The sequence below is a fragment of the Seriola dumerili genome, unplaced genomic scaffold (genome assembly GCF_002260705.1).
Source record: "Seriola dumerili isolate Sdu_G_001 unplaced genomic scaffold, Sdu_1.0 BDQW01000011.1, whole genome shotgun sequence".
Taxonomy (NCBI): domain Eukaryota; kingdom Metazoa; phylum Chordata; class Actinopteri; order Carangiformes; family Carangidae; genus Seriola; species Seriola dumerili.
The window spans coordinates 3,857,231-3,884,897 of NW_019174266.1; the positions used below are offsets into that span (position 1 = coordinate 3,857,231).

A 27,667-nucleotide genomic window follows, 5' to 3' on the forward strand; every position below is an offset into this window, starting at 1 on the left:
TAACCTGGCATGAATTCAACTAAAATGGCTGAGATTAAGTAAACACATTATTTTTCATGAACGTCAATGACAGAAGTTTATAAATAAAGTGAGATTTGTCGTGTTTTGATATTTAGTGTTGCGTAAAATAAGAAGGGTGAGCAGCATAACAGCTTCCTTTCATTAAAGATAAAGTTCGAACAAAGATTAAAAATTCATAATGTTATTTCCTCAGAAATATAATGGCTTATCGATTTTCCTGGAAAATAAACATTTTTTGTGACCACAATTTGGCAGAATTGTGACACTTAGTTTCGCAGTAAAAGAAGCAGAACACACTGGTTGGGCTGCAGATCCTCGATCGCGATCAGCACCCCCTTCTCGTGGAGGCGAGAGGCCGTGTATTTCTGTGACACCTGTTTACTCTTCTTGGCCTTCTGGTCACCTGGTTTCTTTGACAACCTGAGAGGAGTGAGTGAGAGAGAGTGAGAGAGAGAGAGAGAGAGAGAGAGAGAGAGAGAGAGAGACAAGTGTACAGTAAAACCATCTCTCAGCACAAAGCCTTGATGTTTCATCACGTCTCACTGCTCAGAAACCTGAGCTGCATCATTCATATTATTATTAGAAATGCTCCTGTGTAGCTCTTGTGGACAGAGTGAATGGTACGCATCAACGTGTGAGAAGAGGAGACTCATTCTGATTCATTAACATGGACAGAAAGTAGATTTTCAAGAATGAGGTTGTATTTGACACCAAAGAAACTAACCACATATGCTGGTGTTCATCTTTGGTTTCTATTAGAGTTGGGCCGATATTCAATAACATTAAGTATCGTGATATTTCCTGCCATATGCAATATTTTTCAGAATATGGCTTTTTTTTTTTAAGTTGTGCTCAAATATACACCTTATACCTGAAACATAATATACAATAATATAATTATATATTATAAAAAACACCCAAAACATAAAATATAATAATATATTTATGCATTCTTTTAAAAAAAACAAATAAAGCATAAAAATATCACCATAACATCGTATACAATTTATATTTATATTGTTTACTATTGAATTTTTTATTTTTATTTTTAATATTGAGCAACTAGACACTTGAATTTTCCCTAGGGGATGAATATCTATCTCTATTTTTCAAGTTTCTTTGATAAAGCTACCGTCAACTTGGTGTGAATCTGTTACATATATGATCTGATGACACTGGATGATTTCATTCTGAGTAATAAACATCTATATATAAAAGTGAGAAGGACTTTTTCTGTGGTTGGTTAGACTCCTGATTGTAACCACAGCTCTGGTTTTCTAACCAGCGAGGCAGCAGCTGTAATTAATTGCATCCTGCACTCCAGGAGTAAAACAACCCCTGATTAGATGTCCAAAATCAAAAGCAGCAGGTGTCTGAGGATAAACACTGTGTGCCGCTGCCTGTTACAAGTTACCCAGTTTTGTTTGGGTACATGTGTGGCACAGTTGGTTGCTTTCAAGGACAGAGAATGTGGTATTTAAAGACACCTATATGTACAGTAAATTTTCCCCCTTCTGGCATTTTTCTTCAAATTTTGAGCTAACACTACGGTGCCCGTCTCCTTGTTATGGGATGGCAAAGAGAACTAAAAATGAGAATTGTGATTAATGAAAAAAAAAAAAGAAGATTAAAGGCCACTCACTTGCCCTTGCTGGCCAGGTTGTCCATGCATGTCTTGATATACTGATTGTATGAATCAATCTGCACATTGTAAAATTTGGTCTTTGAATTCAGGGCGGTGTTTGTCTGCTGAAGTTTCACCAGCTCGGCTTTCCTACGCTGACGATACCGTCTCTGATTTCTGATGTCCTGTAATACACACACACACACACACACACACACACACACACACACACAAACACAACACATTTAAGTACAACACAACAAATGCTGTTGTTTTATTTGTTTCCAGAGATAATCTTTGTAATGTTTACCTTGGCTATGTCGTTGATGAGGTCCTGATAGCGGTTCTCGGGGTGAACCTTCCCCAGCTCCGCCAGCCTCTGCAGGTTGCTCTTGATCTTGTCCTTCTTGCCCTGCAGCGTCAGGCTGTCGTCCACCACCGGTTTGACCTGCTTCATCTTCTCTGGGGTCTTGGCATCTCGGATGGCCCTCCTCTGCATGGCACGCTGGTACTCTGCTTCCTGTCACCCAGGGAATCGAGATGGATAGGAGTTTCAGATAAACAACACTTCTATAGTAAGAGCTCTAATGTAATGGGAGAAAATGTCTTTGAAGCTTAAAGGTCCCATATTGTATAAAGGTAGATTTCCATGTGTTCTTTGATTATAAAGCAGGTCTAGGTTCTATATTTATACTGCGAAAACATCAAAGCGCTCAGTCTACAGAGAAAAGCACAAAGCCTGTATTCAGAAACTGAGCCTTAAAGCGAGCCGTCAGGACTTCTGGAACTTTGTGATGTCACAACAAAGCAGTCACCGCTCTCAGCCATGCCCCAAGCCCCGCCCACCTGGACCCACCATGCAACCTTGCAGGATTTGTTTTCCTGAGATCTGCTATATTTTAATTTGATAACTCAGAATCAATCAATCAACCAATCAGAAGAGAGGCTCAGAGCCTCGTCTCTTCTGATTGGCTCACCGACCTGTTGTCACTAGAGCTCCAGAGAGAAGCCTGAGAGAGGAGATGTAAAACTACTCTGAGATGGTTTTTGGTTCTTAAAAACACAAAACCACACTTAAAATCATGAGAACTTTAATCATTATTTACTGCACTTTAAGATTATTTGGTTTCCTTTTGAGGTTTACTTTCACAGTTGTGTGTCACAGTTGGAGGGAAATTTCTGATGTCTGCTTAAATTGCTTGGCCTGTGTGTAGCATCACCACAAGAACACTAAAAGCAGTAAAACTGTCTGGTATCATTACTCATGGTGTTGCTTTAAAATTTCCCGTTTCCCATTGACCCTGCTGCTTGTGTTGTAAGTGAAATTCCACAAGCACTTCACCAGGCTTTGCTTTGTCCTGTTTGAAAAGGAACTTCCTGTTTTGTTTTATTGGCCAATCCAGTAGTTTTCCACTCAGATGAAATATGCAATGTGGACATAGCTAAAGGCTGACCGGTCTGTTTACAGTAATCACAGCTTCAACGTATCGATGTTCAGCACATAAACAAAGCACCTTTCAGATTTTTTAATTGTGGGTCCACAACATCAGCAGTGTACTCGCTCTCTCTCTTATCTCTGACCTGCTCTGGGCTGGCTGTTGAGTCCAAGATCTCAGTTAGCGTCTCCCCAGGCTGGAACCGGATCACGTCCACAATCAGCCTCTTGGTGCTGGAAAGAGACAAAACAATCACAGAGATGTTAAAAAAACAAACAAACAGAGAAATATCTGAAAACAACCAAACAACCATTTTAATCTACTTTGTGAATGCGCTCTTGAACGAATGCACTCACTTGAGCAGGAGAGTCTTGGCGTCCATCTCAACGTTGGCCTCACCGGGGACGTCAAACTTGTTAGCGAGCGTGAGCGAAACCTCGGTCTTCCCCATCAGCTCTTTGTTGGGGTCGTCGGGAGGGAGAGGATTTTCACCTGAGTGTTACAGAGGGCAAATAACAGTCAGCTCACATCATCAGTATTTATACGGATTTGTTTTGGAGTCATTAAAGCTTCACGTGATCACAGTATTCCACCCAGCATTTTTGGAGTGATTTAGGATTATGAAAACTGATGCACATCATGAAGCAGTAAGAAATGTTGGTGCAGACACAGCAAGGAGCAGCTCCAAGTAAAACACTGTGTCGTACATCAGGGGCAATTTTGGGTTCAGTATCTTGCCCAAGGACACTTTGAAATGTGGACTGGACGAGCTGGGAATTGAACCACGACCTTCCGATTATTGGATGTATTATATAGAATATATAATGAAAAAAAACAACAAAAAAAAAAACAGGTGGATGACACGGTCGGGAATGAAGATGTGAGAACAGCCTGGTACCGTCCTGCATCAGTGAACAAAGAACAAAGCCTTTCCTGTCTCACTCCACTCACCGATGAGAGACTCGACAGTGGGAACCTCGCCCAGGTCCTCCAGCAGCTCGTGGATGGGGTCATTGTGCTCTGGAGCGATGGCGTCCTGATGGTCCAGCAGCAGCTAACAGGACGGAAAAAGCAAGTTAGACGACAAAATAAAACATCTAAACATTTTCGGTACTGACTCATAATTGGATATGTGCATTTATGGATAATGTGGGAGGGATTTGAGACAGAAAGCATTAATGTGAGTTCAAACTCACCGTGTGAGTGTTGATTATCTCTCCGATGGAGATGTAGATGACGGGTTTGGTGACGGTGACTAAGTCAGAATACTGATCCACGTTGAACTTATCTTCCAATGCGGGGACGTCGCATGCTGCCATGAAGAAACGCCTGTGATGGAAGAAAGAAGAGGCTTGTTAGAAAACAAAGAAACTGAGGAGAAGTTATTCTACATCTGTTTTATATTTTTGTATCAATTAACATCAGACCTGAATTTCTGATACGAGGCGCTGAGATATTCATTGATGGGGTTGAGGTGGGCGTTGTCCCCCAGAAACATCTTATTAGAAGCAGCGTGCTGCAGCATCTTGGCGACGGAGCCCAGGTTCCGCCGCTGCTCGGTGGTCAGCTGGCCGCCCGCTGACACCTCGATGATGTCGAAGGCATCGGGCGCCACGATGGCCGGGTTCATGTAGCGGTAATACAAGAGGTTCCCCACAATCTGACAGGTCAGGATCAGATGATCGGGATCAGAGAGGTGGCTTATTTAAAACATTAATCAGACAAAATGTTTCAACTTGTATGAGCTAAACAACGTATGAAACTGATCAGACAGAAATCGAGTTATATTCAAAGGTGCTGATACAAACATCAGTATAAATAGAATTTGTAGTAAATTGTAAATTACATGTGTTGGCATCTTTCTGTGTCAGGACCATGAAGATTGATCAGGAGCGATGTGAGTTAAGATTAAAGATTTAGAAGAAGCTACTGCAAAATGAGTGACAGTTACTGAATACAAGAGGACACAGCTTGTGCAGCAAGAGGAGGAGAGCCAGAAGAGCAGCATGGCTCACCTTAATGTCAGCAGACAGAGAGAAGGAGGACACCCCTAACCTGGAGAGAGAGGCTGGAGCTGGTTGGCAAGGAGGAAAGACCAGAGCAACAGCAGAAAAATGAAAAAAAAAAAAAAAAGGGACAGAAATGCGTAAGAAACAGGGACGGGAGAGGCAGGCGGAAGGTGAGAAGAAAGGTAATAAAACAGTTCAACGAGGAGGCCAGAGAAAAGGAGCCGTGTCATGCGGATATTTAAGTGTCACAAATCGAATGCAGTTCTCCTGCCAACTGTACAGGGGCATAAGCCTCGATGTCGGTGATGTCACTGATCTCACACACATTTCTACATCAAACAGAAATAATCTATAGTCTTTGTGATTTGAGTGAACTGACCCTTTAAAGACTGAGGCGCACAGAGTGGCTACCTCTGCTAATTAAAAACGCAAACCTTGAGAAGCTCGTCCTCTGTAGCATCTGGGAACTTCTCATGCAGGGTGTCCTTGAGCACCTTGGAGATGAACCGCATCCCATATCTGACGGACAGACAGAGCCACACGGACAGCGTGAGACATGCGAGCGTGAGCAGGGCTCTGACTGGCGTCTGTCAAAATGTGATCCACGCAGAACACGTGATGCTGCACGTGAGGAACTTACGGAATTTTATCCACCGAGACGACGATAGCAGACAGGAATTTGTCGGTGATCGTCTTCATGTTCTTGATGGAGGCTTCCAGTCTGGTCCTCACCTCCTCGTGGGACATAGCCTGCTCCGGAGTCACGTCATACGGCAGCTTACTGTTGACGGCATGACAGAGGAAGAGAGAGGAGAGAAGCAGAAACAGATGGAGAAAAAAAAGGAGGAACTGTCAATGCCGATCGTGACGTCCGCAGCCTTGTTGCTTCACCAGAGCGCTGTCATGTAGACGTGCTGTCATCAGTGCAAAAAAAACCCTCCTGCCGGGAAGCAAAATATTCTGTATTCTGGAGAAATTTGCTTGCATGAAACAAAAAAATCTGCCAGTGTGGTGAGAAATAACAACTTGATGTGTAACAGTCCGGCCACTACAGACTATGTGATCATAAAACTGGAGAAGTACTGTAGTAAAAAGATGTAAATAAAGAAACTCAACAAATTCAAGATAAGGTGTCTGAGTCTGCTTTTACTGATTTTATTTATTAATACTATTAATTTATCTGAATTTAAATCTTTACACATTTATACACTTATTATACACTTACTTATTTTCATATAGTTTTTAGTGGCTGGGCCTTTAACCGAGTCTGGTTTGATTCTTGAACTCAGTTCCTCAACAAGTTTCCTTTTAATATTCTTGTATAATATAATTTGTCTCAGTGATGTCGCAGTATGTTTTTCCTACACATGCATCATTTATATGATTTTAGTTTTAGTAAAACTAGAGACCATCAGGTGATGGGATCACACCAGCCGCGACGCCCGTCAACATGCTGACGTATTGATTAGGGACGCTCCCATCGACTCATTTCTGTGTCGATTTAACGGAAATTTAAATTTAGACAACTTCTAAAAGTGAAAAAACAATCAAAAAAATGTTCAAATTGAGCACAGTTTAATCTGCAGGTAAACAATGTCATAAAGGTTTGCCGGGTGTGGCTAACATTACTCTGCAGGTTACGTTCACATATCTAGATGAAAATCCTGCCAAGTTGATTTGACTGGTTTGTCTTCTGTCCCACTTTCCACCATGTTTGTTTATAACATCCAAGCACTAGTGTGAGGACATCGATACGCAACATTAACCAGTGTTGTACATTCATAAAATATCTATAACTAGTTCAAATGACTAGTATTTGTGGTGAAGTCTAGTGAGGGAAGCGACCTTTAACCATTTAGTCGACTAATATCTCACGTCCCTGTTTTCAGAGGGGGGGGGGGCAGGTCTACGTGTTGTCATCACACAGGTACGAGAAGACAACCTGATCTCCGTCTCACCTGGCCTCTCCGGTCTGCGTCTCCATCTGGTTGACCCAGCTCTTGTAGATGTCCACCGGGTCGGTTTTGATGTTTAGCGTTTTGTCGTCCATGATCTCCTTGACGACCGGTGCCAGGATCTGCCTCAGGGCGTTCTGTCCCCGCGCCCCTCGGTGGAAGCTCACCACCATCTTGATGACCGTAGGGTTTCCTGTTACAATCTCCTTCATCTGATCCACTTTAGACCTGCGGACGGTTGATAGAGGCAAAGTTTAGAGCTCGTCTGATTGAAAAACCGTGGTCATAACATATTGCTGTTTGTAGGTGTCACTGATTCTCACTTGATCTCCTCCTGCAGGGCAGTTTTGAAGAGCTTGAGCAGCAGGTACTCCTCTCGCTGGTTAGAGGCGTAGTTATACAGGGTGAAGATCACAGAGTCCATGAACTTTGTGGATTTATTCTGTGGCATCTGGAAGATCAGCTTGGCGAGGTAAGTGGGGTTGGTCTAAAAAGAAGCAGAAATCTGGTTAAATATTATTCCAGAGTTACTGACTGGTAACAGCTGCAGCCACCAGATCCTTAAATATGCTTTGCATCGATGTGATCTGAGGTCAAATATGAATCGAGGTCCGGATTAAAAACACAGAGGTGAACTTTATTGTTACCTGTAACAGGTAAAACAGGTATTGGTAGGCTTCCAGTTTGACCCTCTTCTCCTTGCTGAGGGCCTTCAGGCCTCCCCTCTGCTTGTTCATCATCATCATGTCGGACAGCTGGCCCTTGTTCTTCTTGGTCAGCTTCTTGCTGTGGGACACCACCTCCTGCAGCGTGATCTTGTTCTTCACCAGCAGGCCGATTTTGATGTCCATCAGGTTCAGGTCGTTCTCCAGCTGCTGATTGGAGCGGATGTTGGTGACCACCTCCTCACGGAGCCGCATCAGCTCCAGCTCCTCCTGAAAGTCCTGGTCGCTGTGGTCCAGCAGGTGGACGAACTTCCTCACCACCGCCATCGGAGGATCATCAGCGCTGACTGCGTGTGGAGAGTTAGGAGAGACGAGAAGGTCAAGCAAGCGGTCAGAGACTAACTAAGAAAGGAAAGTTGGTGTGATCCAAGTCGACTTACTCAGCGTCTTGTAGTCGTCCCTGGCCTTGTTGGCTCTAATGAAAGCCTGGATCTTCACCACATCATTGATCTGCGGTGTAAAACAGCAATCACTTGGCTGATCAATAGTCCTCATTACAGATGGGAGCACAGGAATCCTCAGTGAGCGAGTGAGAGTGGAAATGACTTCACACACGTCAGAGTGCTAAATGAGCCATCTGCCTCCTCCGAGCCCCACGGGACCCGGGATAAATGTCAGCGGATGTGTCAGGGGGAATTTATGTCGAGGCAGCGTGATTTACAGCTTTCATTAAGCTACAAGCAATTTGTTCACTTGAAACACTAATTTTTGTGACAGTAAATTTACAATGCCTTCTCTTGGTTGTTTGTATTTGTCCAAAACTTTCACGTAAAAAAGGTTTTAGGCTGCTGATACTCACGTGATCCTGGAAGTACTTTAGACGATCCTTGTACTTCTTACGAGCTTGATGCATCCGGACCATGGACTGGATCTGAGGAAGACCAAAACAAATCCTTTAGTCTTTGATATTTATAATCCTGATTAAATGCAGATTGTTAGAACTGCGTGACGATGTTACCTTGACAGCCTCGGCGGAGTGGTCTTTCAGATACTGTTTGCGGCCTTTGAACTTCTGCCTCTGTTTGTAGCCTTTCCAGTGGGCCTTAGAAAAACAACACGTTGACGAGAGTGAGCGACAACAGTATAATAAGTTCTTCCAGTAGACAGATGTGTGTAACCTCTGGGTGATGGCTGTATACAGGTCTATCTCACCTGTATGCGTGTAACAGCTGGGTCTTGGGATTTAAGGAAGTTCATCCGCTCCTTTAGGCCGTTCCTCACGAGGTAGCCACGACAACGAGCTTGCAGCTTGGTAATAAGAGTCTCGTTGGCCAGCCACAGCTGCTCTCGATTGTAGGCCGTGGTTACCCCGGAAACCACAGACTGGGGGGGGATAAAACAACCAGTTTAATGCGGTGTTAAAAAGTTACAACCCTTGCAGTGCTCAGCTGGGACAGGAGCCTACCTGGATGTCCTCCTTGTTGAGCTGCGTGTTGTTTGGCAGGAAGCCCTCTGGCTCCACCCAGGTGCCCTCGTGGGTCTTCAGGTTGTAGTAATAATTGTGTCCTCCCTTCACCCAGTGCTTCACCCACTCACTGTCATTATCGCCTGGACAGACAGAAAGCGCATTTTGTAATCAGAGCTGCATGTGTGTAGCAGGATCAGTGTGCATCAGACTCACAGTGAAGGGAGCGACCACCATGACATTTGGATCGTAAATTAAAATCTCCTCATTCAGCCAATCAATGTAAACACGGACGAGATGCACCGCTCCTCCAAGTTTTATTAAAATCATATATTATCACCGGACACAGCGACTGTCAGTCCTCTGAAGGCATTAAACGCTCCTCACCTTCTTTCTTTTTCTCGTCTTTGATCTTGGCCAGGTCGTCCTGGTAGGTCTGGGCGCACTCTGAGGTGACACCGTACAGTCCCGCCCCCTGGTTCCGCAGAGCGGCCAGGGTCTGAGCCGCATTGCCGCTGTCCACCGCCTCATTGATGGCCTGGATGGACTGCGCGACTGTGGATACAAAACACAGATATCAGCCTTCAGCACCTCTTTACACTCTCCTGACATGTACATGTGTATTGTGACTGTGTTCTTACACTGGATGGCTTCCTGTGTGTCCTGATTAGCCTTCAGAATAGCATCCTGAATCTCATCCAGCCACAGCACAGCAGAGGGATCCTGGGTCTCCTGGAGGAGCACCAGAAAGTATGTTCAGTAACAAACACAGTAAACACATGCACATACACAAACACTCACACACCCACAATGGCTGCCAGCCTGTATGTTTTCTCCTCTGAACACTAGGACTTCATGCATCCGTTGCACAGTTTTGAAAAAATTTTGAAATATTTTATCTTCTAAATCTGCAAGTAAAAAAGAAACTGAACAGAAGCCAGGAACTAGTAGAGCAGGAAAACAACTAGAACACAACTTTCCGTCTTACATCTGGAGTAGTGATTAAAACTCTGCGCTCTTTCTGTCTTTGTAAAACTTATATGATTGTGTCATTTTGGTTCATAAGCCTGTGAATGTTGTCAGGAGTCTATTCTGAAATATATCTTAACAAATGTTATAATAAAGCGTATATCCCTGCTGCCCTGAGCTCTGTCTAGCTCATTGCCCTTGTACTTGTAAATAAGGTCTAATGTACCCATCCTGCTTTTGCCTCATGTTGAATCATTTAATGCCATTTAAAAAAAAAAACTATCTACAGCAGGTAGTTTTGCAAATTCCCCCTGAGAAACTCCCCCTGCCAGTTCTTAAACCAGTGTCCTATACTCCTGTATAATAACTACAATATGTATTCTGCTTACAGTATACTACCCATCAGGCTTTGTGTTCAGTCCTGGACTCGGTCAGTTCAGTCTGCGTTAATTCAGCTGTGGGTTAAATGTGTCTACTGTTTCATTGCGACCACACCCAGTATTCAAATTGCAACATCTCTTATTGCTGCACTGTATTGCAGTCTGTTTTTCTGCTACTGTGGGTTCTCGTACCTCCAATCTCTTGCTCTCTCATTACAAGAAACAAACACACACATTGGTGATGCATTTTAAACAATTAACAGATCTGTAGCTGCAAGTTGGGCAAGTCTGGAGCAGAAAAATACACTACACTACAAACAGACACATCAATATGTTCTTTTAAACAGTGTTTCACTGCTTCAGAATGGATTTTCGTTCACAATACAGACCAAACCAACACCTCATAAAAGAATCCAATGTTATATTCTTCTTCTTATTTATTTATTTATTACTATATTATTACTGTAGTGTTGCAGAGCTGCGTCCAGATGGCGCACTCTGTCTCTGTATAAAGTTTGCAGCAGCTGGTTTCAGCTGCTTGCTGCTGCTGCTGCTTTCTAAAGCAGCTCATTTGGTTTCAGCCTTCCCCACCACATGTCCCGCCCCTTCATGTTGTGCTTCTGGGGTAGATGAGGAGGTGTGTGTGTGTGTGTGTGTGTGTGTGTGTGTGTGTGTGTGTGTGTGTGTGTGTGTGTGTGTGTGTGTGTGTGTGTGTGTGAAAAAGGTGGGCGGGTAAGACTGATACCCGATCTTGTAGATTTCTTATGCAAGTGGAGGGCGGGGTTGGCAGCTAACATCTGCAGCAGCATGCACCCGGAGTCAAAGAAGCTCCGTCTTTATAGTAAACAAAGCCGTACCTCGGCGAGCAATGATTAGTGTTTGTGTGTTTGCACTTGGTGCTTTAATTGTTATTTGTGGGGAGTAAGTCACTGCAGCTGGCGGGTGCTACAAGACAGGGTGTGGTGCCAGAGAGAGGAGGGGACTGGAGGAGGGCTTCATCACAGGTTGCAACCTCATCACAGAAATAGAGGAAGTGAAATTTTGCTTATAAATTATTTTTCAAATTTTTTCTTCTGCTTCACAGCACCCTTTTTTTTTTCTTTTTTCTTTACTTCCTGGGGACCCATGAAACATGAACTCTTTCATGGGTCTTCTTCATCTCATGGCCGTGGGAAACGTGAAAACGCACAAACAGAACGAAGCACACAACTACACTGAGACTTATTCCGCATAGTCCCAGTTGCGATTGTTGCAGCTACAAAGTCAAGCGATAACCATCTGAAGAGGCATAGTAGGCTATATTCAGCTTGTTAGTCAGTAGAGTCTGGGCAGGACTTCCTGCTGTTTATCTAGGCACAGCCCTCAGCCCACAGTCAAAGCCAAACTTCTGCCTGACTGTCTTTCTGACTAACTGTTCTAATGCTGCAGAGTTAATGAGGCGGCACCAGAAAGCCCGTCACAAATTGAGCCGCAGGCGAAAAAAACAAGCTTTGTCGTTGCCTCTTCTTCAAACTCCGCTGACCTCAGATCACCTGGGGTCTGGATCACCTCTAACAGCCTGAACATATCTTAACCATGTGGGTTCTTCTCCTCAGTCATCCTCGCCTCCCCTGAAGCTGCCGGCCTCTGTCTGATCCTTCCGTCTCAGCTGGGGGAATACCTCACTGCCATCGAGCCTTCCTACAGGAAGCTCGCACTGCTCTAACCACTTCCTCTGTCTTTAGCTCATCACCTCAAACAGCCACATTCGGCAACCAACAACCAGAGGCTGGCGTATGTGTGTGTGTGTATGTGTGACCGTGGGTCTAGCCCATTTAACATAATGGTCAGCTTTCTGCCCTTTTATGGAAGCAAATCACTGAGGCCCAGCTTGTTATTTCCGATGCCTGTGAAATCAGCAGGAAAATACTTTGCTTTTTTTTTTTTCCTATCCATTTTTTTTTCCTGTTTTGAAAGTGTGACGAGTTCCTACATGATGTATTCCAGGGTTTGGATGTAACTGATGATGTTGACATTTAAAACAGTGTGGGCAGTGGCCAAGTATCTCGAGGTCTAACATTGATAAGAGACTTTCTTTATCTGTATTTACACAGGATAAAAACAGACTGTGCTAAAACGGATACACTGAGAATTGTTCTATTTGAAGACTTTGTTCTAAAGAAATGACGAGGGAATATTAGACTCTGTAGTTTATGAGTTCCCATATTGTAGATGTCCATGTCTTTTCTGATTATAGATCAGGTCTAGTTTCTATATGTATCAAAGCGCTCAGTCCACAGAGAAAAGCACACAGCCTGTGTTCAGACACTGATCCCTAAAATGAGCCGTCAGGACTTCTGGAACTTTGTGATGTCACAACAAAGCAGTCACCACTCTCAGCCGTGCCACAAGCCCCGCCCACCTGCACCCACCATCCAACTTCGCAGGATTTGGTTTCTCTGAGTGTTTACCTGAAATCTGCTATATTTTTACTTAATCACTCAGAAAACAGCCAATCAGAGGAGCAGCTCAGAGCCTCTCTTCTGATTGGCTGTTGTTACTTCAAATAAAACACTGGAAAAGTGTGAAATATGGGGCCTTTTAAGTAAAAAGAACCTCTAGGATATACTTGGTGATTTCCAGCTACTCCTGCACCTGCGTCTGACCTCACCTGCAGCTCTGTTGGCCTGTGCTTCTCCTACCACAGGAAAACAACCCAAATATGGCGCTCTGTCTGTGACATCATATGCAAATACATGCACATGCAAGAACCGCATTCATCAGCTCGCTTCACTCAAGTAATGATAACACAGGCAAATGAGTCAGAGAGAGCAGGGTGCTGATGAGCCGCTTTATGAAAGATGGTGGTGCTTCTGTGAAAAACAGTGTCGTGTTCTGGATTCAAGAGTTGCAGGTATGAAACCAACGGCTGCTTATGTAAAACGAAACGGTGGGTCAGGCCTCAGAGAGCTTAAGAGAGAGAAGGAAAGGAGGCCCAGACACACATACATGACCCATTGGACAGGAAGTGAGTGGGAGAGGAGATGATCGCACCATGACATCAGCAGTCTGGTCGAGTCACATGGGGCTCAGAGGCCTGAGTCACATGAAGCCATCTGCAACCATGATGGGCCTGAGGTTCCTTTGAGCCATGACTGCACATTCACAATAATACATCTATCTAACACTGAACACATGAAATACTGCATTCTGTTTTTAAACCGTTGGGGTTTCCAAGTGATGCAATAAACCCCTGAGGCAAGAAATCAGAATGAAAGGCTGGTTGCTTCTCAAAAAGTAATAAAATGTAACTTTTGTCTGTGCTGTTTTTGACGGAGAACCGGTCAGTTCCCCTTCTGATAAAGCATGTCATTGATTTTGTGTTTGGATCAGGGCTGTCAGCGCCTCGCAGCGCCATGTGGTAGAAATAAACAAACAATCAAACTATGGCAAATGCTTAAATTGGAACAACACACTGAGTGCCTACATTCATTACAACGCTCATATGTATCATATGCATAAGCCCCGTCATACTGTATATAGCCATGACAACTTTCGACTGTATGAGCTGCGATAAAAATCCTCAGTCAGGAGACTGGAGGTAACTGAAGCCAGGCTCTGTTTGCATGAAGTATTTGCATAATGCTCACCTGAATACTAGATACACAAGAAAAAGCAAATCACAAAAGGAGAGACCAGGAAACCTACACAGTAACTGGAGCAGACTGAATCCTCATCCAAGCCTCACGCTCGTCTACTCATAACCAGAATATCCATTTCCTACATCCCCCTTCCTACAGCAGCTGTATAAATGTAAGATATTCCCAGAGTCACGTGTGTGTTGTGAGTGTGTCTTACATGAGCCTTCTCCCTGCGGGCCTCCAGCAGTTTGTCGTGGTAGTGCTGAGCCACAGACGGATCCACATCTGTGAGCTTGGCTGAGGGGTTCTGCAGCATGGCCAGGGTCTTCATGGGATCCCCTTCGTCCAGGGCCTCATTGATCAGTCCGATGGCAGCGATACCTGCAAATATACATGCGACATACAGACAGACCAATTAAAACTCTGAATTTATGATCTTATGATATATTTCTAAAACCTGTGGCCGACAAATTAACTTCCCAAGAGTTAGTAATCTGTTATTTTGGGGGGTCATGGAGCATACTGTATAAATCATATATCTACTGTACTAATACATTTACAGCGGGTTGTGGGGATTGACGCTTGACAAGAGCTTCGGCCATTGTTGTCTTTATAATACAAGAGGCTAAAATACGCCCTCTGAGCAGCACTACTTCAGGGCAGGTTGGAGGCGACAGTGAGTCGCTATCAGAAAGTGGCAACGGGCTTGGGCTAGCTGGTTAGCATGCTAACTTCAGTAGAACAAAAGATGTGATAGGGACAAAAGTTAACTGGCGTTGCTTTCCACAGCTGGAGACAGCTCTTGGTGAGTAAAAGAATGAAGTTTGATGCTGAGCTTGCAACATTTCCTTCAGACTGTAAACAGCTGTTAATGCTAACGTTGGCTACATAGCAACAGCAAAACTGACAAATAGCTCCTTTAACTTCATAAAGATCTAACTGGGATGGAAACATTATGGTTTGGAGTCAGCGTGTAGGTGTTATTCTTCATCGATTGTTTTGGGAGTTTGACATAGATTAAAAATGTGCGTGTAAATGGATGCAGGTGTGTCCATCTCTTACGTTCATGCTCCTCCTGCACAGCCAGGTTGACCTGGTCGATACAGGCTTGAATGTCGTTCCAGGTCAGGTAGTCACTGCCCTGCTCCCTGGCTGCTGCCTTAAGACGCATCAGTTCATCCATATACCTGGGGAACACACAGGTGTGGCACCACATTAACAGTCCATTCAGAAAACACACACAAGACCTAAGACATCACCGAGGTCTATGTGTCACTGACTCCTGGTGTGTGTGTGAGTGTGTGAGTGTGTGTGTGTGTGTGCGCGTGCAAGCATTCACCTCTGTGCATATTCATCCTCCACATTACTGAGTCCAGTGACAGCACTGGACAGCTGTTTCCAGAGTGCGGCTCGGTCTCCGACATCCAACGCCTCGTTCATCAGCACCACCGATGACAGCATCTCCACGGCAACAAGCAGCTCAGGGTGGGACAGCGAGCCCTGCGGGACAGAGATCACAAATTTACCTCATGTGTCAAACTGCCAATAAAGACTACCAGAGGCAAACACCGACAGTCGGAGGGAAACATGGAGAGGACATCTTGTCTGACTGTTCAAACGTAGCCAGGGTGGAAAGAGATAGACAGATGAGATGATTGAATGTAATGTCCGTCTTACAGGTAGGCTATGTGCTAAGTCCTGACAACTAAAAATATAAGTTGTCTTCCAAGAAGTAAAGTAATGTGATTGTGGGGCTTTAACTAACGATTATCTCCATTATCGATTCACTCGTTTATTTTATGTCAGAAAACAGTAAAAAGGCCCATCACAACTGATTGAATATCAATCAAAAATAAATGATGATGTTAAAAAACATTTAGATGGATTAAATTTTGAGTGGAAGGCTGGGAAAGAAAATTGTACTGAACTAAACAAAAGATGTAATGCAGAATCTGAACAATTTGCCTTTGATTTGTTTTGTTTTCTTCTTTTTTTTTTTTATTTACTCTTTAATATCTTGTTACTTATTTAGGTTGTCAAGCCTGATTAATATTGTAATGTTATGTATTTATTATTTGGTTTGTTTACTGTGACCTGGTGTTTTAGGTTTGATTTGTGTGTTAATACACAGGGTGATGTTTTATCTGACCAACATTGCAAAACCAATATTCAATTTACATTAATAAACAAAAAAAATAAAAGCAAATCTTCGCAGTTTAAAAAGATGGATATAAACAAATGTTTGGCAAATGGATTGATAACCAGAATTTTTCAGGATTCATCTGTTTATTCCCTGATCAACTGACTCATTGTTTAAGAGAGAAATACCAGAGTAAAAATTTAGTTTATTAAATGTGTTTGTTATCAATTGGAAACTAAAGAAAGAAGGACATAAAACAGTGTTTCCTCAGAGTCTCTTATGTATCTTAGTGATACATAAAATAAACGCAAACTGGTCGTGTAATTCAGCCTCAAGAGCCACACGATCACATTTTTATGCTTAGATTGATGCTATGGCGCAGGCGTGTGCATTTTATTTTGAGTGTGTCTGTCGTCACGGGCACCTCCGCGCTCTGCTGCTGTAGGCTGGACAGTTCTCTCTGGTACAGGTCGGCAGCGCTGGGGTAGACCTCCGGCAGCTGAGCGTCCGGGTTCATCAGCTCCTCCACTGTCTTCTCTGGCACGCCTGCTCTGATGGCACCGTTGATGCGCTCCACTGCCTTCAACACTACACACACACACACACACACACACACACACACACACACACACACACACACACACACACACACACAAAGTGGTTGAATTATATGAACACATACAGATGCAGACAGGAGGAAGTAGGAGGTCTTGAGAAATCAACAGACAACTTTTTTTTTTGGATGTATATATTCGTACTCTTTATGTAACGTTCTGCAATCTCATTGGCCATGTCCACGCCGCTCTGCAACTCGTCTTTAGAAAGAGCTTCTCCTGGAGACGCCTAATGAGGAAGAGATCTGGGTGAGATCATAACGAAGAAACAGAGAAGCTGACATGTCACCATTTCATTGACATTTCATTGCACAATGACCCCTACCTGCTCTTTGTTCTCTCGGTCAGCCAGCATCTGTTTGAGGTACCAGCCTTTGTTCTGGGGCTGCAGGTTCTTAATGCCCATGGCTTTGAGGGCCTCGTATAACTTATCCTCATCACCGCTCAGCAAAGCCTGCTCAGCTGCACTCAGGGCTTTGCTCACTGTTCGGAGAAAGCTTGATATTTTACACCTGCGGCGTGCAAACCAAGTCATGTGACCGAAATCAGTAAATACATGTGTGTGTCAGTGTTCCCGGGACTCACCGTTGACCTTGTTGACGTTGCCCTGGATTTCGGCCTGGGTGAGGAGCTCATCGTAGACGTCTCTCTCGGCTTCGGCGTTCTCCATTTGCTGTTTGAGCAGAGCGACAGAAATGTGGCACTTCAGCGCTGCTGAATGTCATATCCCTCCACAGTAATATACTTCTCTCTCCAAAGGGTACTTTTGTTCTTTTGGGGTAACTTTGGTCATTTATTTGCTTTGCCTGTTGGCAAAACAGACCTTTTTTTTTTTGTTTTAAATTATAATACATTACACATGCTGCATTTATTTCTCACTGCAAGAAATTGCTGGGAGACCTGTCAAGAGAGGATGGAGTGATTTGATTCCCCCTCTCTGTCTCCAGTCAGACAATTTGTTGTGTTCATTTTTGTTGCCCCGCTGGTTTGTGTGGCCTCAGCGTTTTAACCTGTCTGATGCCAAAACCCTTCCACTGCTTCAGGCTGCATGTTCAATTATTTTCCGATCAGAAACTGCACACTGACTGCCATCAGGGCCCCGGTTCATTCCTGGCCATCTGAAACCTGTACACAGCATCACTGCACACTATCCCCTGGTCTCCTGGCGCTGAAGGTTAAAGCTTCAGCGTTTACGTACCCGTTTGCGTGAGCTGGCCACCTTCTCTCCCTTGGCCTGGCACAGAATGTCATGGTACTGGCAGGCAGAGTTGGGATCCAGGTTGACCAGCATGGCGTTGGGGTTCTGCATGGCAGCCAACGTGCCCTCTGGAACGCCGTGGTCGATGGCGTCGTTGATGGCGATCACAGCAGCATGTACTACGGATGGAGGAGAAGACTGGTGAGCAGCTGGCTTCATATGAATTTTGGTTTTACCTTAATGATACTTGATGTCATCAATATTTTATCATATTGTAGTTTAACATTTTGGGAAATGAGCCGATTTGCTTTTCTCCTGAGAGTCAGATGAGATAATGAATGTCACAGTCATGTCTGCCCTTCAAATACCAGGCTAGATCAGTTATTTACAGGTTTTATGAATCCAAAAGTTAATAGAAGTGAAGAAAAAGTGAATTCAGGGTCTGTGCACAAGAAGGAAGCGAAACCGTTATATTGGAAACTTAGATAATTTTAGCTGCAACTGTGTCATGTCTTCTCATTGACATTAAAAAGCATAAGTATAAAGTCGTCTTTATTGCAGACTCTATTTGCAAACTTTCAGTTGATTAACAAGCGTAGGTCAAAACCTATTTTCATTCAGCCTAGTGCTGCAGCTGATTTCAGCTCCTCATCTCTTTGCTCCTCTCCTCCTCTCTGTGTCAGCATAGAGCTGGTGCGTCTGAGGAGGGAAAGCCCACTCTCATGCTCGCGGGGCAACACTGACGACTCTCTACTACAGAGAGTAGCTAAGGTTTGTGCAACAAGTCGCAAGATTTGTCATTAGGTGCTTTTTTGAAAAAAAAAGTCGGTGAGTTTGTGCCAAATCATTTTGATAGAGCAACAAACAATAAGGAAACCGCGACACTCAGCCGGCCGACTCATGGTGTAACTTCATCAGTCAACCCAACTCTATCACTCAGCCAGTCAGTCAGTCAGGAACATTTATGGTTATAGGGCTGGCCCCGCTGTTGTGGTCCAGCAAAAAACAGAAGTACAATGACTCATCAGAATGTGTAAAAAAAACAAAAACAGGCTTGAGCTTAAAAATTGGAGCAGTAAAATAGGACAGAAGGACCTCCAGAGGGTTGAGAAGATTTGTACTGGTTTCATTATAAAAGCATGACACTATATGATCTGCAGCTATCAGATCCCGCCCCCCTCCCCATGACATCCGAGCCCCTCTCACATGCAGCTTCATCCACTGAGAGCTCATTGGCCAGGATCCCGCCAATCTTGCTGAAGGCGGGCATCTGGATTCCATACTTTTCCAGCTCGCTCTTCATGTTGTTGATCTCCTCCTCTGGGAGAGGGAAGACAGAGCAGAAGGAACAGAACAGGGGGGGTTTAGGGAAGTGAGAGACAGTGGAGACAGACTGTTCCTGGCTCATGTCTGATAATCAGATTTCTGACTCTAGGCTCTGGGACAGGGAGCTGAGCAGGAACTGCACTGACAGGAAAAGCTCTCACAATTACTAATGACTTTCACATTTCCAGAAGCTCCTTCCATGCTCTCGCCTCTCAGCACTCACAGCGCGCAGACTAATTCAGCACATTTCCAAACTTCATGTTAACTTTGCCAACACAGTGACATCTCTAATGCTCTGGATTTAAGATGACATAATTGGGTTAGCAAGGACAGAACGAGGAAAACAGATGGATGTTTGAGCTCAACATTCTTACCAGTGAAATCCACTTTTCCATACAGATCCTGGATCTGAGGGGCCAGGCCCAGCTTGAATAGGTACAGGCTGTGAAATGGGACCGAGAAACAACACATGAAGGAGCATTACAGAGGAGACGAAAACCCACACAAGGACGAGAACAAATACACAAAAGAACTGGACATACTGTCGTTTAAAAGATACAATCTCAGTACAACCTAATTACAACAGAGACAGAATAAACCAGGGAGAGTAACAGCGGTTCAAAGGTCGGCAGGTCGGACCAAACAGATATCAGAATGCAACCATGTGATTTTAGGCTAAGGAAACAGATGTTTCTTCACCCTGCTGCTGCTAATCAAGTCACTTTGTTGTTGAGGCCGATAGAGGAGAAGTCAAACATGCAGTGGGATTGTTTGCTGTAACAATGGCGCATAGTGAGGTAAACCAGTAAATCTTTGTGAACATTATATAATTTAGATCTAATAAAATCACATGTAGTGAAGTACATTTCAATGTGAAGGACAAAAAGAAGAGGAGGAAGAGGAATAAAGCTCCAGTCTGACTCTTGATAGAAGCAAAAGCAAACAAAGCCTCGTGTCTTGACCTGAAACCCATAAATTATGTGAAAAATGTTTTTCTTTGATAAACTGTCTTATTAAATAATCTGTGCTGTTTGCAGCCACAGAGCTGTCCAAGATAAACTACGTGTTGTATGAATCCATTTTGTAGAGAGATGAGCAGCACTGTGGCAGCTGGGCGTTACTGGGGTTTTGTGTGGAGCAGTCATACGGCCGTGCACGAGCACACAAACACTACCACCGTGCCTCTGCTCCGCCGGCTGGCTTCCTGACTTCAGCGGCCCCCCTGCATCCATTTTACCTGAGGTGGAATGTTCTATTAAAACACTCTGCTTCAAAACCTCGTACCGCTGAATGCCTCTCCGCTGAAAAACTGCCCCGTTCACCTCATAAAAATGTCACAGACTTGAAACATGTTCAGATCACGAATGTGCACGGACCACAGAGAGCACACACAGGGCCACCCAGGGGCCTGACTGTATGATCGGATACAGAGTAAGAGAGAGAGAGAGGGACATACGGAGAGAGGGAGAGAGTACCTGAGCGCATGGATACAGTAGATGCAGCGCGGCATGTTCTTTCTGTCGTAAATGTCTGTGGTTTCAGGGTAGAAGATCTGCAGGGAGAGGAAAAGTCATTGAGAGCAGCACGTTCAGCAGCTCCGTGCCAGCGTGTCGTAGCATGTGCGCAGGAGTGATTCAGGGTATTAGCTCAAATGAAGGATTACACAATGTAAATGTGCATTCACAAGCTCTGGTATTGTCCTTCAAATGGAAGATTTAAAGGCAGCTCCTGATATTTTCTGTTGAAGCTGCCAGTTGGTGAAATTTTGGGCTGATACTCATTTTTTTAAATTTATTTTTATTTTTCTATGCCAACACTGTGACATGTACTCAGAGTTTCCCAGAGTGGACCCAGTGGAAAATTCTCAGAAAAGCACTTTGACTATAATAGACCACTGTTTACTTCTTTTAAAAGGACCATTATAGCACATTAACTACAAAACATGCAGTTTACAGATCTACCAGCCTTTCTCCAAAGGCATATAACATTTTAACTTCAGGTCATTTTACCACAGTATGAAAATCAACTTTCACTGACTGGAAAACTTGTTTGTGGTATAATATCCATCAGTATGAACACAGTTTGTTTTATCATAAAAGAAAAAAGAAAAAAAGGAAACAATTAAAAACTCTTTCCTTCTCAGTGAAATACAAATAAATGAATTCATAACGTTATTTTTATATATAATGTCCATCTGTAGTGTTTTTAAATGTGTTTGTTTCAGCAGCACAGCTGGTAAAATGCAGTAATGCAATTTAAGCATCCTGCTTACATTTCAAATTTTAAGAGTTTTCTTAATTGTACCACAAAGGAAGAGTCTCCTCCATCGCGATTTATAATACAGCAAGTCTCTGCAAGCTGGGTTCGAGGATGTGCTGCGTGCTTTGAATAATGTTGAACGTTAATGTCGCATAAACTGTGTATGATTTTCAATTAAAAACAGGCCAAAACCTCAGGGAAAGAAACAGGTGTTACAGATGGTGTGAGGACAAATCAACACCTGATGTTTTAGTTTACCACTGATCTGATCCTAATCTCAGCTGGAGGTACATTTGTATGTGAGCGACAGTATAAGCAAGTGTGTGTGTGTGTGTGTGTGTGTGTTTGTGTGAGACACAGATGAAATGTGAGCCACACTCACCTTTGGCAGTCCCTTCTCTGCCATGGCGTTGAGCCACTGGATGACATTGTCTGTGTGTCTGAAATGGAGACCTGTCGCCTGTAAGAGAGAAACCGAACATCAGCAACACAACAAACATGTTGTTCGCTCCCGCCTTCAAAAGACTCCAGTTCAGTCTCGGTCGCTCTGACACCGGGAGCTGTAAAACGAAGCCCAGTTCCGCCAAAAGCTTCTGCCAGTTTGTAGCACAAAGCAGAGAAATACACACCGACTGTGACTCACCGGACTTTACTGTGGCGGTAAAGTCTTTGTGTTTTATGACCAAACAATAAGAGTCTGGTTCCAGAGCTAAGTCCCATTTTGGCCTGAAAACACTTTTGTTATTTTATGTGTACACTTTAGAGCATTTGACTGACACGTCCTGCTTTTGTTGCAGCTATAAAAAATGATGGCTCAGACGAGAAGATGTTAATACCAGGGGGCATGTTCCAGTTTAAAGTGAACTATCCCTCTAAAAGTCTCCTGCTCTATTCTTCATGGTGTTTGCCTTTTTATATATAATGTGGTTCTAAAATGAGGAGCGGTTCTTCTTGAGTTTGTTATGTCATTAAGGTTTTATTGTGATTTTATCTTGTTTTAAATTTCTAAATAAATACATTTCTTTACTGGTCTGACTGTCCAACACTTTAGTCCAGAGCAAGATATCCCAGCATGCACTGGTTTGGTCATTCACCAGTGTCAGGTCACCAGAGACACTTAGGTCCATGATGCGAAAAGCTTAAGGCTGCACTGCTGTGGACACTCTCTGCTCTGGAGGATTAGTCTTTGCTTTTCTGAGTCAGACGCTATTGACAACCTTCCCCATTCAATCTACAGTTTTTTTGTTTTTTCCAAAGCATATTACTTGAAGAAGAAATGTAAGCAGTTGTAAAGTGGTTGGCAGACCCGAACACGTCCCACCAGCACTCTCAAATTATGAGGAAAAAGGATTTTATCTTTCTATGAACCTTGTAACGCGTTTGCTCGCGGTCGTAGATCTTCTTGAGGGAGACGGTGTGCGGGGCGAAGAAGTTGCCCAGTTTGGCCAGGTAGACGCCGTTCCTCAGCCCCTCCTCCAGCTCCGTGGTGGGAGGCAACTCCTCGTCCAGACAGGCCTCCATCCATCTGCGAGGAGAGCAGAGCAGAGCAGAGCAGACAGGCGTTACATAACACACAGTAAACACAAAGGCGAAATATACATTCACGCTTAAATACACCAGTTTCCCCACAGGGATAATTACTGTTGTTGAAATCTTTTTTATAAAGCCACAAGACAAATCAAGACAGCACTTCAAAAAGGATTTTATTTCAGGAAGAGTGTTCTGGCTCCTGGAAATAGAAAGCAGTCTTCAATATAATGTCTACTTATAGCTGACAGTTACTGATGAGAGAGGGACGATAAAATCTAAACATTACTACACAAAGACTCAGGAACACGAATGTAGTGTCAGATAAACAGTGAGGCCTCGGCTGCATGAAACTGAAAGCACTGTTTTGACTGGTATGATTTCAGTTACATGTGCAGGAAAGGGTTCGGATGTTAAAGGTTGAGTATTTCTCTTCAGCTAAACAGTATCGTGTTTAAGAAGCTGTCTAAATCACTTCTCTTGATCAAGTCAAGAGATGACCGATTTGTGTATTCATCGTTTCAGACTCATCAGATCATGAAATGTCAGCAGACCAGTGGCGTCGGCCTTTCCAGATTTAACTGACATGTGACTGTTTCTTGTTCTCATGCCTCTCTTGGAAAAGAGGATCTTAATGTCAATGAGACTGCTGGATTCAATAAAGATTAAATTTGAAAGAAAAAAATTCTAGTAGTCCTCAGTAGACTTCAGTTTGTGGCAGGATATCGTTGAAGAGAATTACAAAATAACCTGTGAGATGCAAGATTAATGCTACCATGATAAATGTTAACATAAGCGTGCTCGTGGCTATGGCAACCAAACAACACCCGAGACTCACAAACAGCAGCTTAGACTTAGACTTCATCCTCATGTCAAATTTACTTTACTTTTTGTCCCACTAATGATCTGAGAACAGCAACATTAACTCTCCCACTTTCATCAATCAGAAAATGTCAGTGAGTAAATGTAAAAAAAAAAAAATCAACGGGCAGCAGAGTCAGCTGTAGACTAGGCCTTGTTTTCTATCATGTGATTAATTACTCTTTATCAAAATGTCAAACATAACAAATATACATATATAACAAGTAACCAGAGAGATGATGATTTAAGTCATTGCAGTCAAACTTTAAAAGATTCAAACTGATGCTAAAAATGGAGGAAAACAGGCGACTCTTCGCTTTTATGAGGCAGTGAGCCGCAACGCATGAACGTCAACGTTAGAACCGCTTGAATTCCTGCTGATGGATTCACTGATTCATCTGCAGTTAACAGTAAATAAGGAGGATCATTCCTTAAACCCCACAGTAAAAAGGTCAAACTGGTGTGTATGGAGCACACAGAACTATATCACAGGTATGGAACGCATTCAGTGCTGCACAGTACAACCTGTGTTTATCCAAATGACACGACAACGTCTCAAAAATAATTCTGTACCAACAAAGCTCGGCAGCTTCAAGACAACAAAAACACCTGACCTGGCCTTTGGTAACCTCTCCTCTCGAACGCAGAGTTCCCAGCATTCCTCATGTGTGACATTTCATTTCTTTTTCGGTCATACTGTGGAGTCACATTCCTGCTGTGTGCCCATGTCAGCCCTGGGACACGCAGGAGACACGCTGAGCTCTCATACTGGGACAGGCCTGGTGGACTGGATTCCACCGCCTCCTATATTCCCTGCCCAGTAACTACGGACAGAACCAGTCCACCTTTGTCCCTAAAACATAAAAACTTCAGCTCATTTCAAAGGAGAAGTTGTAGCTTAATTCAGGTTAATTCAACCTGACTCTCCTACTTCCACATCACTTGCTGATTTCCCACGAAGGCGTTAAAAGAAACGGCGCACAGATTCCTCTGTGCATGTTCACGATCTGTTGCACTGTTAAGAGAGTGACAACAAAACATGACATTTATATTATTATCAGACTGTTTTTGCTGCAAAGGCAGAATGTCGAGGCGTGTTTTGGTTTTCCATTAATCAAGGTGTAGTTATATCTAATTACACTAAACAACAGATTTGGATAACTGGGTCAGTGGAAAAGAAGAGACTTCTTCCAAAAGAGACTTGAAGTTCACACGAGCCTTTTCTTATTAGACTTTATTAGTGAGTAAAGATCAGAGACGTCTTTAAATCTAATGTGCACCTGAAGCTCTGAGCCTGAATCAACTGTAAAATAAACGACTGTACTGCTGCTGTTTCCCCTCCAGAAAGTAACACGTCTTCTTCTATTAAAGATTAATGGCTACATTCCATGAAGCAAACCCCCCCCCCCCCAGTAACAAACAGCGGTGTCTGCCCTGCTTCATTATCAAATATCACCTCCGATTATGAAAACCTTGAGTTTATCATTGGCTGTGAGGAATTTCACAGTGTGAGGTCAGACAGTGAGGTCAAACATGGCCTTTAGAAAAAACAGTCTCTCTTTTCATCTGCTGAGAAAACACTCCCATTCTTCTGTAACTAAGGTCTTTGTCAAGCAACAACAAGGTTAACTACATCCTGAGAAAGATTAAAAGATTCCTTTCCTCGTATAGACAGACCCCCCTTATGCACGCACGCACGCACTCAAATACAAACAAATTTTAACACCAGACCTGAGTACTAATCCTGAAATAGAAGCTCATTTTCATGGATTTTCATACCTTTTTATAGTGTTAAGACATTTGGTTCTCATACAAATACATGAAAATGCACTGACACCCACACTCTGCAGAGCGCAGGCCAGCGCAGCACCAGCTGAAACAACTTCCCTCCCAGGAAGTCGTGACATGGGGTCTCCACACAGGCCTGCTATTGAGGGCAAGGTGACCGACCCGCGGAGCAGAGCCTGAGCCTGCCAGCCTAGGAACAAGCTCCTGCTTTCACTCGACACTGCAGCAGTGAAAGGCTCCATAAAGGCTGCTAGCTAATGGCTCTTTTATCAGGGCTACACACCCTTTTCCAGGCGAGCACAAACACCGTCACACCCTCCACTTAACCAGCAGCTATGAATGGGATTTTAGAATGTCGACAACGGGATTCCAACAAGGTCGGAGAGCAGCCAAAAAGAAATGTCAAGGTGTGATTTTAACACAATCCGGCATGTATACAATTATAAAATGACCACAAATATGAGAGCACCGTCTGGAATCTTCACAGTAAAGATAAGCATCCTTGGGTTATGTAAAGGCTAATGCTATATCCACTTCATACCAGGCTTAGGCGATATCCAAAATCTAATATCTCAATACAGTGAAGCCTAATTATCGCAATATACAATATTATTTATTATACAATACTTTTTTAAATAATTATACATATATATATATATATATATATATATATATATTTATGTTTTTATGTTTCAGGTATAAAAATATTGCAAATGGTGAGAAATATCTGTGTCTATGTCTTACAATACAAATGTTACGAGCAGCCAAGTGGCAATAATGTTCACATCATGGTGGTGATTGCAATCTGGAGAAATTTCAATATGAATATGAATTACAATTACAATGTGACAAACAAACTATTACTACTATATTAACCAGCCAACCATTATTTAACACATTGTCCGAGGGCAACAGTTAAAACACTGTCACATTTGATGATGATGATTACCAACATTCCCCCTGAAATTATTTATAAATGAATAAATAGTTTACCAATTTCTTCAGTTAATATTCGCCACCGGCAAAACAGTAGCAGAAATGTAGCCATGCTAATATAGCGGCACTCCCGCTAGCAGCTAGCATACCTACAGTGGTATACTGCGAACATTTATACCGTTCTGGACAATTGTAACCAAACTGACAAATGGGGAAAAATATCTTCTCCTCGCTGAACTTAAAAGCAGGACATATCTGGAATTTGTAACAACTGACCCGACTAAAGAAAAAGAAGAACAAAAATGTCAACAAACTGCTGCCGAAATGGCTGCAAAGCAACATCACCAACAGTTAAAGTATTCGAAATGCATCTTCCATTTATCTGGTGGGACGACGGCGCTAGCTTGAAACAATGTGACGTTTTCTCATTAAACCCATTGAGTTGATCTAAAGCAGCATGAGGAAGTTTTGATTATTAACCTGGTTGTATACGAATAAAAAGCTTGGCTTATTACTGAGACTTGTGCGGGGTGTTACAAAGAAATAGATTTCACAAGGCTCTTAGGCAATTATACTGTAAAATAAAGGCTAATAAAATATGTTTGTGATTGAGAAAACAATAGCTTAGCTTGTGTTAGCACTCTGCAGATTAAACCAACAGGTCACATAACTGGCCTTTAGCCAGACGTTTCTTTTACCTTCTGTCTCTGGATCAATAATGCATCTCGTTTATAAGCTGAAATGTTGCTTCTTCTTTATTTAAATCACAGAAATCCAAGGATTGTTACAGTACAGACATACAAGGAAACACCGGGAATCATTATCTCATCCCTTCTCAGATGCTGTGTGCTGACAGGAAGCTGAAGGCAGTGCT

General features: G+C 43.2%; 1 protein-coding gene across 1 annotated transcript in view; it reads right to left on the minus strand.

Moving 5' to 3' along the window:
• iqgap1 (IQ motif containing GTPase activating protein 1) overlaps window positions 1-27,667 on the minus strand; it is a 45,624-nt gene that overhangs the window by 2,614 nt on the left and 15,343 nt on the right. The window contains exons 3-35 of the mRNA XM_022746804.1: window positions 23,050-23,206; window positions 22,064-22,141; window positions 20,898-20,974; window positions 19,797-19,864; window positions 19,303-19,416; window positions 18,097-18,275; window positions 17,484-17,571; window positions 17,224-17,381; window positions 17,043-17,127; window positions 16,709-16,872; window positions 15,484-15,644; window positions 15,207-15,331; window positions 14,362-14,525; window positions 9,817-9,907; window positions 9,563-9,730; window positions 9,176-9,318; window positions 8,923-9,093; window positions 8,729-8,812; window positions 8,570-8,641; window positions 8,151-8,220; window positions 7,693-8,057; window positions 7,369-7,532; window positions 7,049-7,273; window positions 5,731-5,871; window positions 5,525-5,609; window positions 4,509-4,741; window positions 4,278-4,410; window positions 4,033-4,135; window positions 3,438-3,573; window positions 3,227-3,314; window positions 1,956-2,165; window positions 1,664-1,830; window positions 319-441 (exon numbers count right to left, since the gene is read on the minus strand). Coding sequence (XP_022602525.1) covers window positions 319-441; window positions 1,664-1,830; window positions 1,956-2,165; window positions 3,227-3,314; window positions 3,438-3,573; window positions 4,033-4,135; window positions 4,278-4,410; window positions 4,509-4,741; window positions 5,525-5,609; window positions 5,731-5,871; window positions 7,049-7,273; window positions 7,369-7,532; window positions 7,693-8,057; window positions 8,151-8,220; window positions 8,570-8,641; window positions 8,729-8,812; window positions 8,923-9,093; window positions 9,176-9,318; window positions 9,563-9,730; window positions 9,817-9,907; window positions 14,362-14,525; window positions 15,207-15,331; window positions 15,484-15,644; window positions 16,709-16,872; window positions 17,043-17,127; window positions 17,224-17,381; window positions 17,484-17,571; window positions 18,097-18,275; window positions 19,303-19,416; window positions 19,797-19,864; window positions 20,898-20,974; window positions 22,064-22,141; window positions 23,050-23,206 — 4,590 coding nt within the window. The remainder of the gene's footprint in view (window positions 1-318; window positions 442-1,663; window positions 1,831-1,955; window positions 2,166-3,226; window positions 3,315-3,437; window positions 3,574-4,032; window positions 4,136-4,277; window positions 4,411-4,508; window positions 4,742-5,524; window positions 5,610-5,730; window positions 5,872-7,048; window positions 7,274-7,368; window positions 7,533-7,692; window positions 8,058-8,150; window positions 8,221-8,569; window positions 8,642-8,728; window positions 8,813-8,922; window positions 9,094-9,175; window positions 9,319-9,562; window positions 9,731-9,816; window positions 9,908-14,361; window positions 14,526-15,206; window positions 15,332-15,483; window positions 15,645-16,708; window positions 16,873-17,042; window positions 17,128-17,223; window positions 17,382-17,483; window positions 17,572-18,096; window positions 18,276-19,302; window positions 19,417-19,796; window positions 19,865-20,897; window positions 20,975-22,063; window positions 22,142-23,049; window positions 23,207-27,667) is intronic.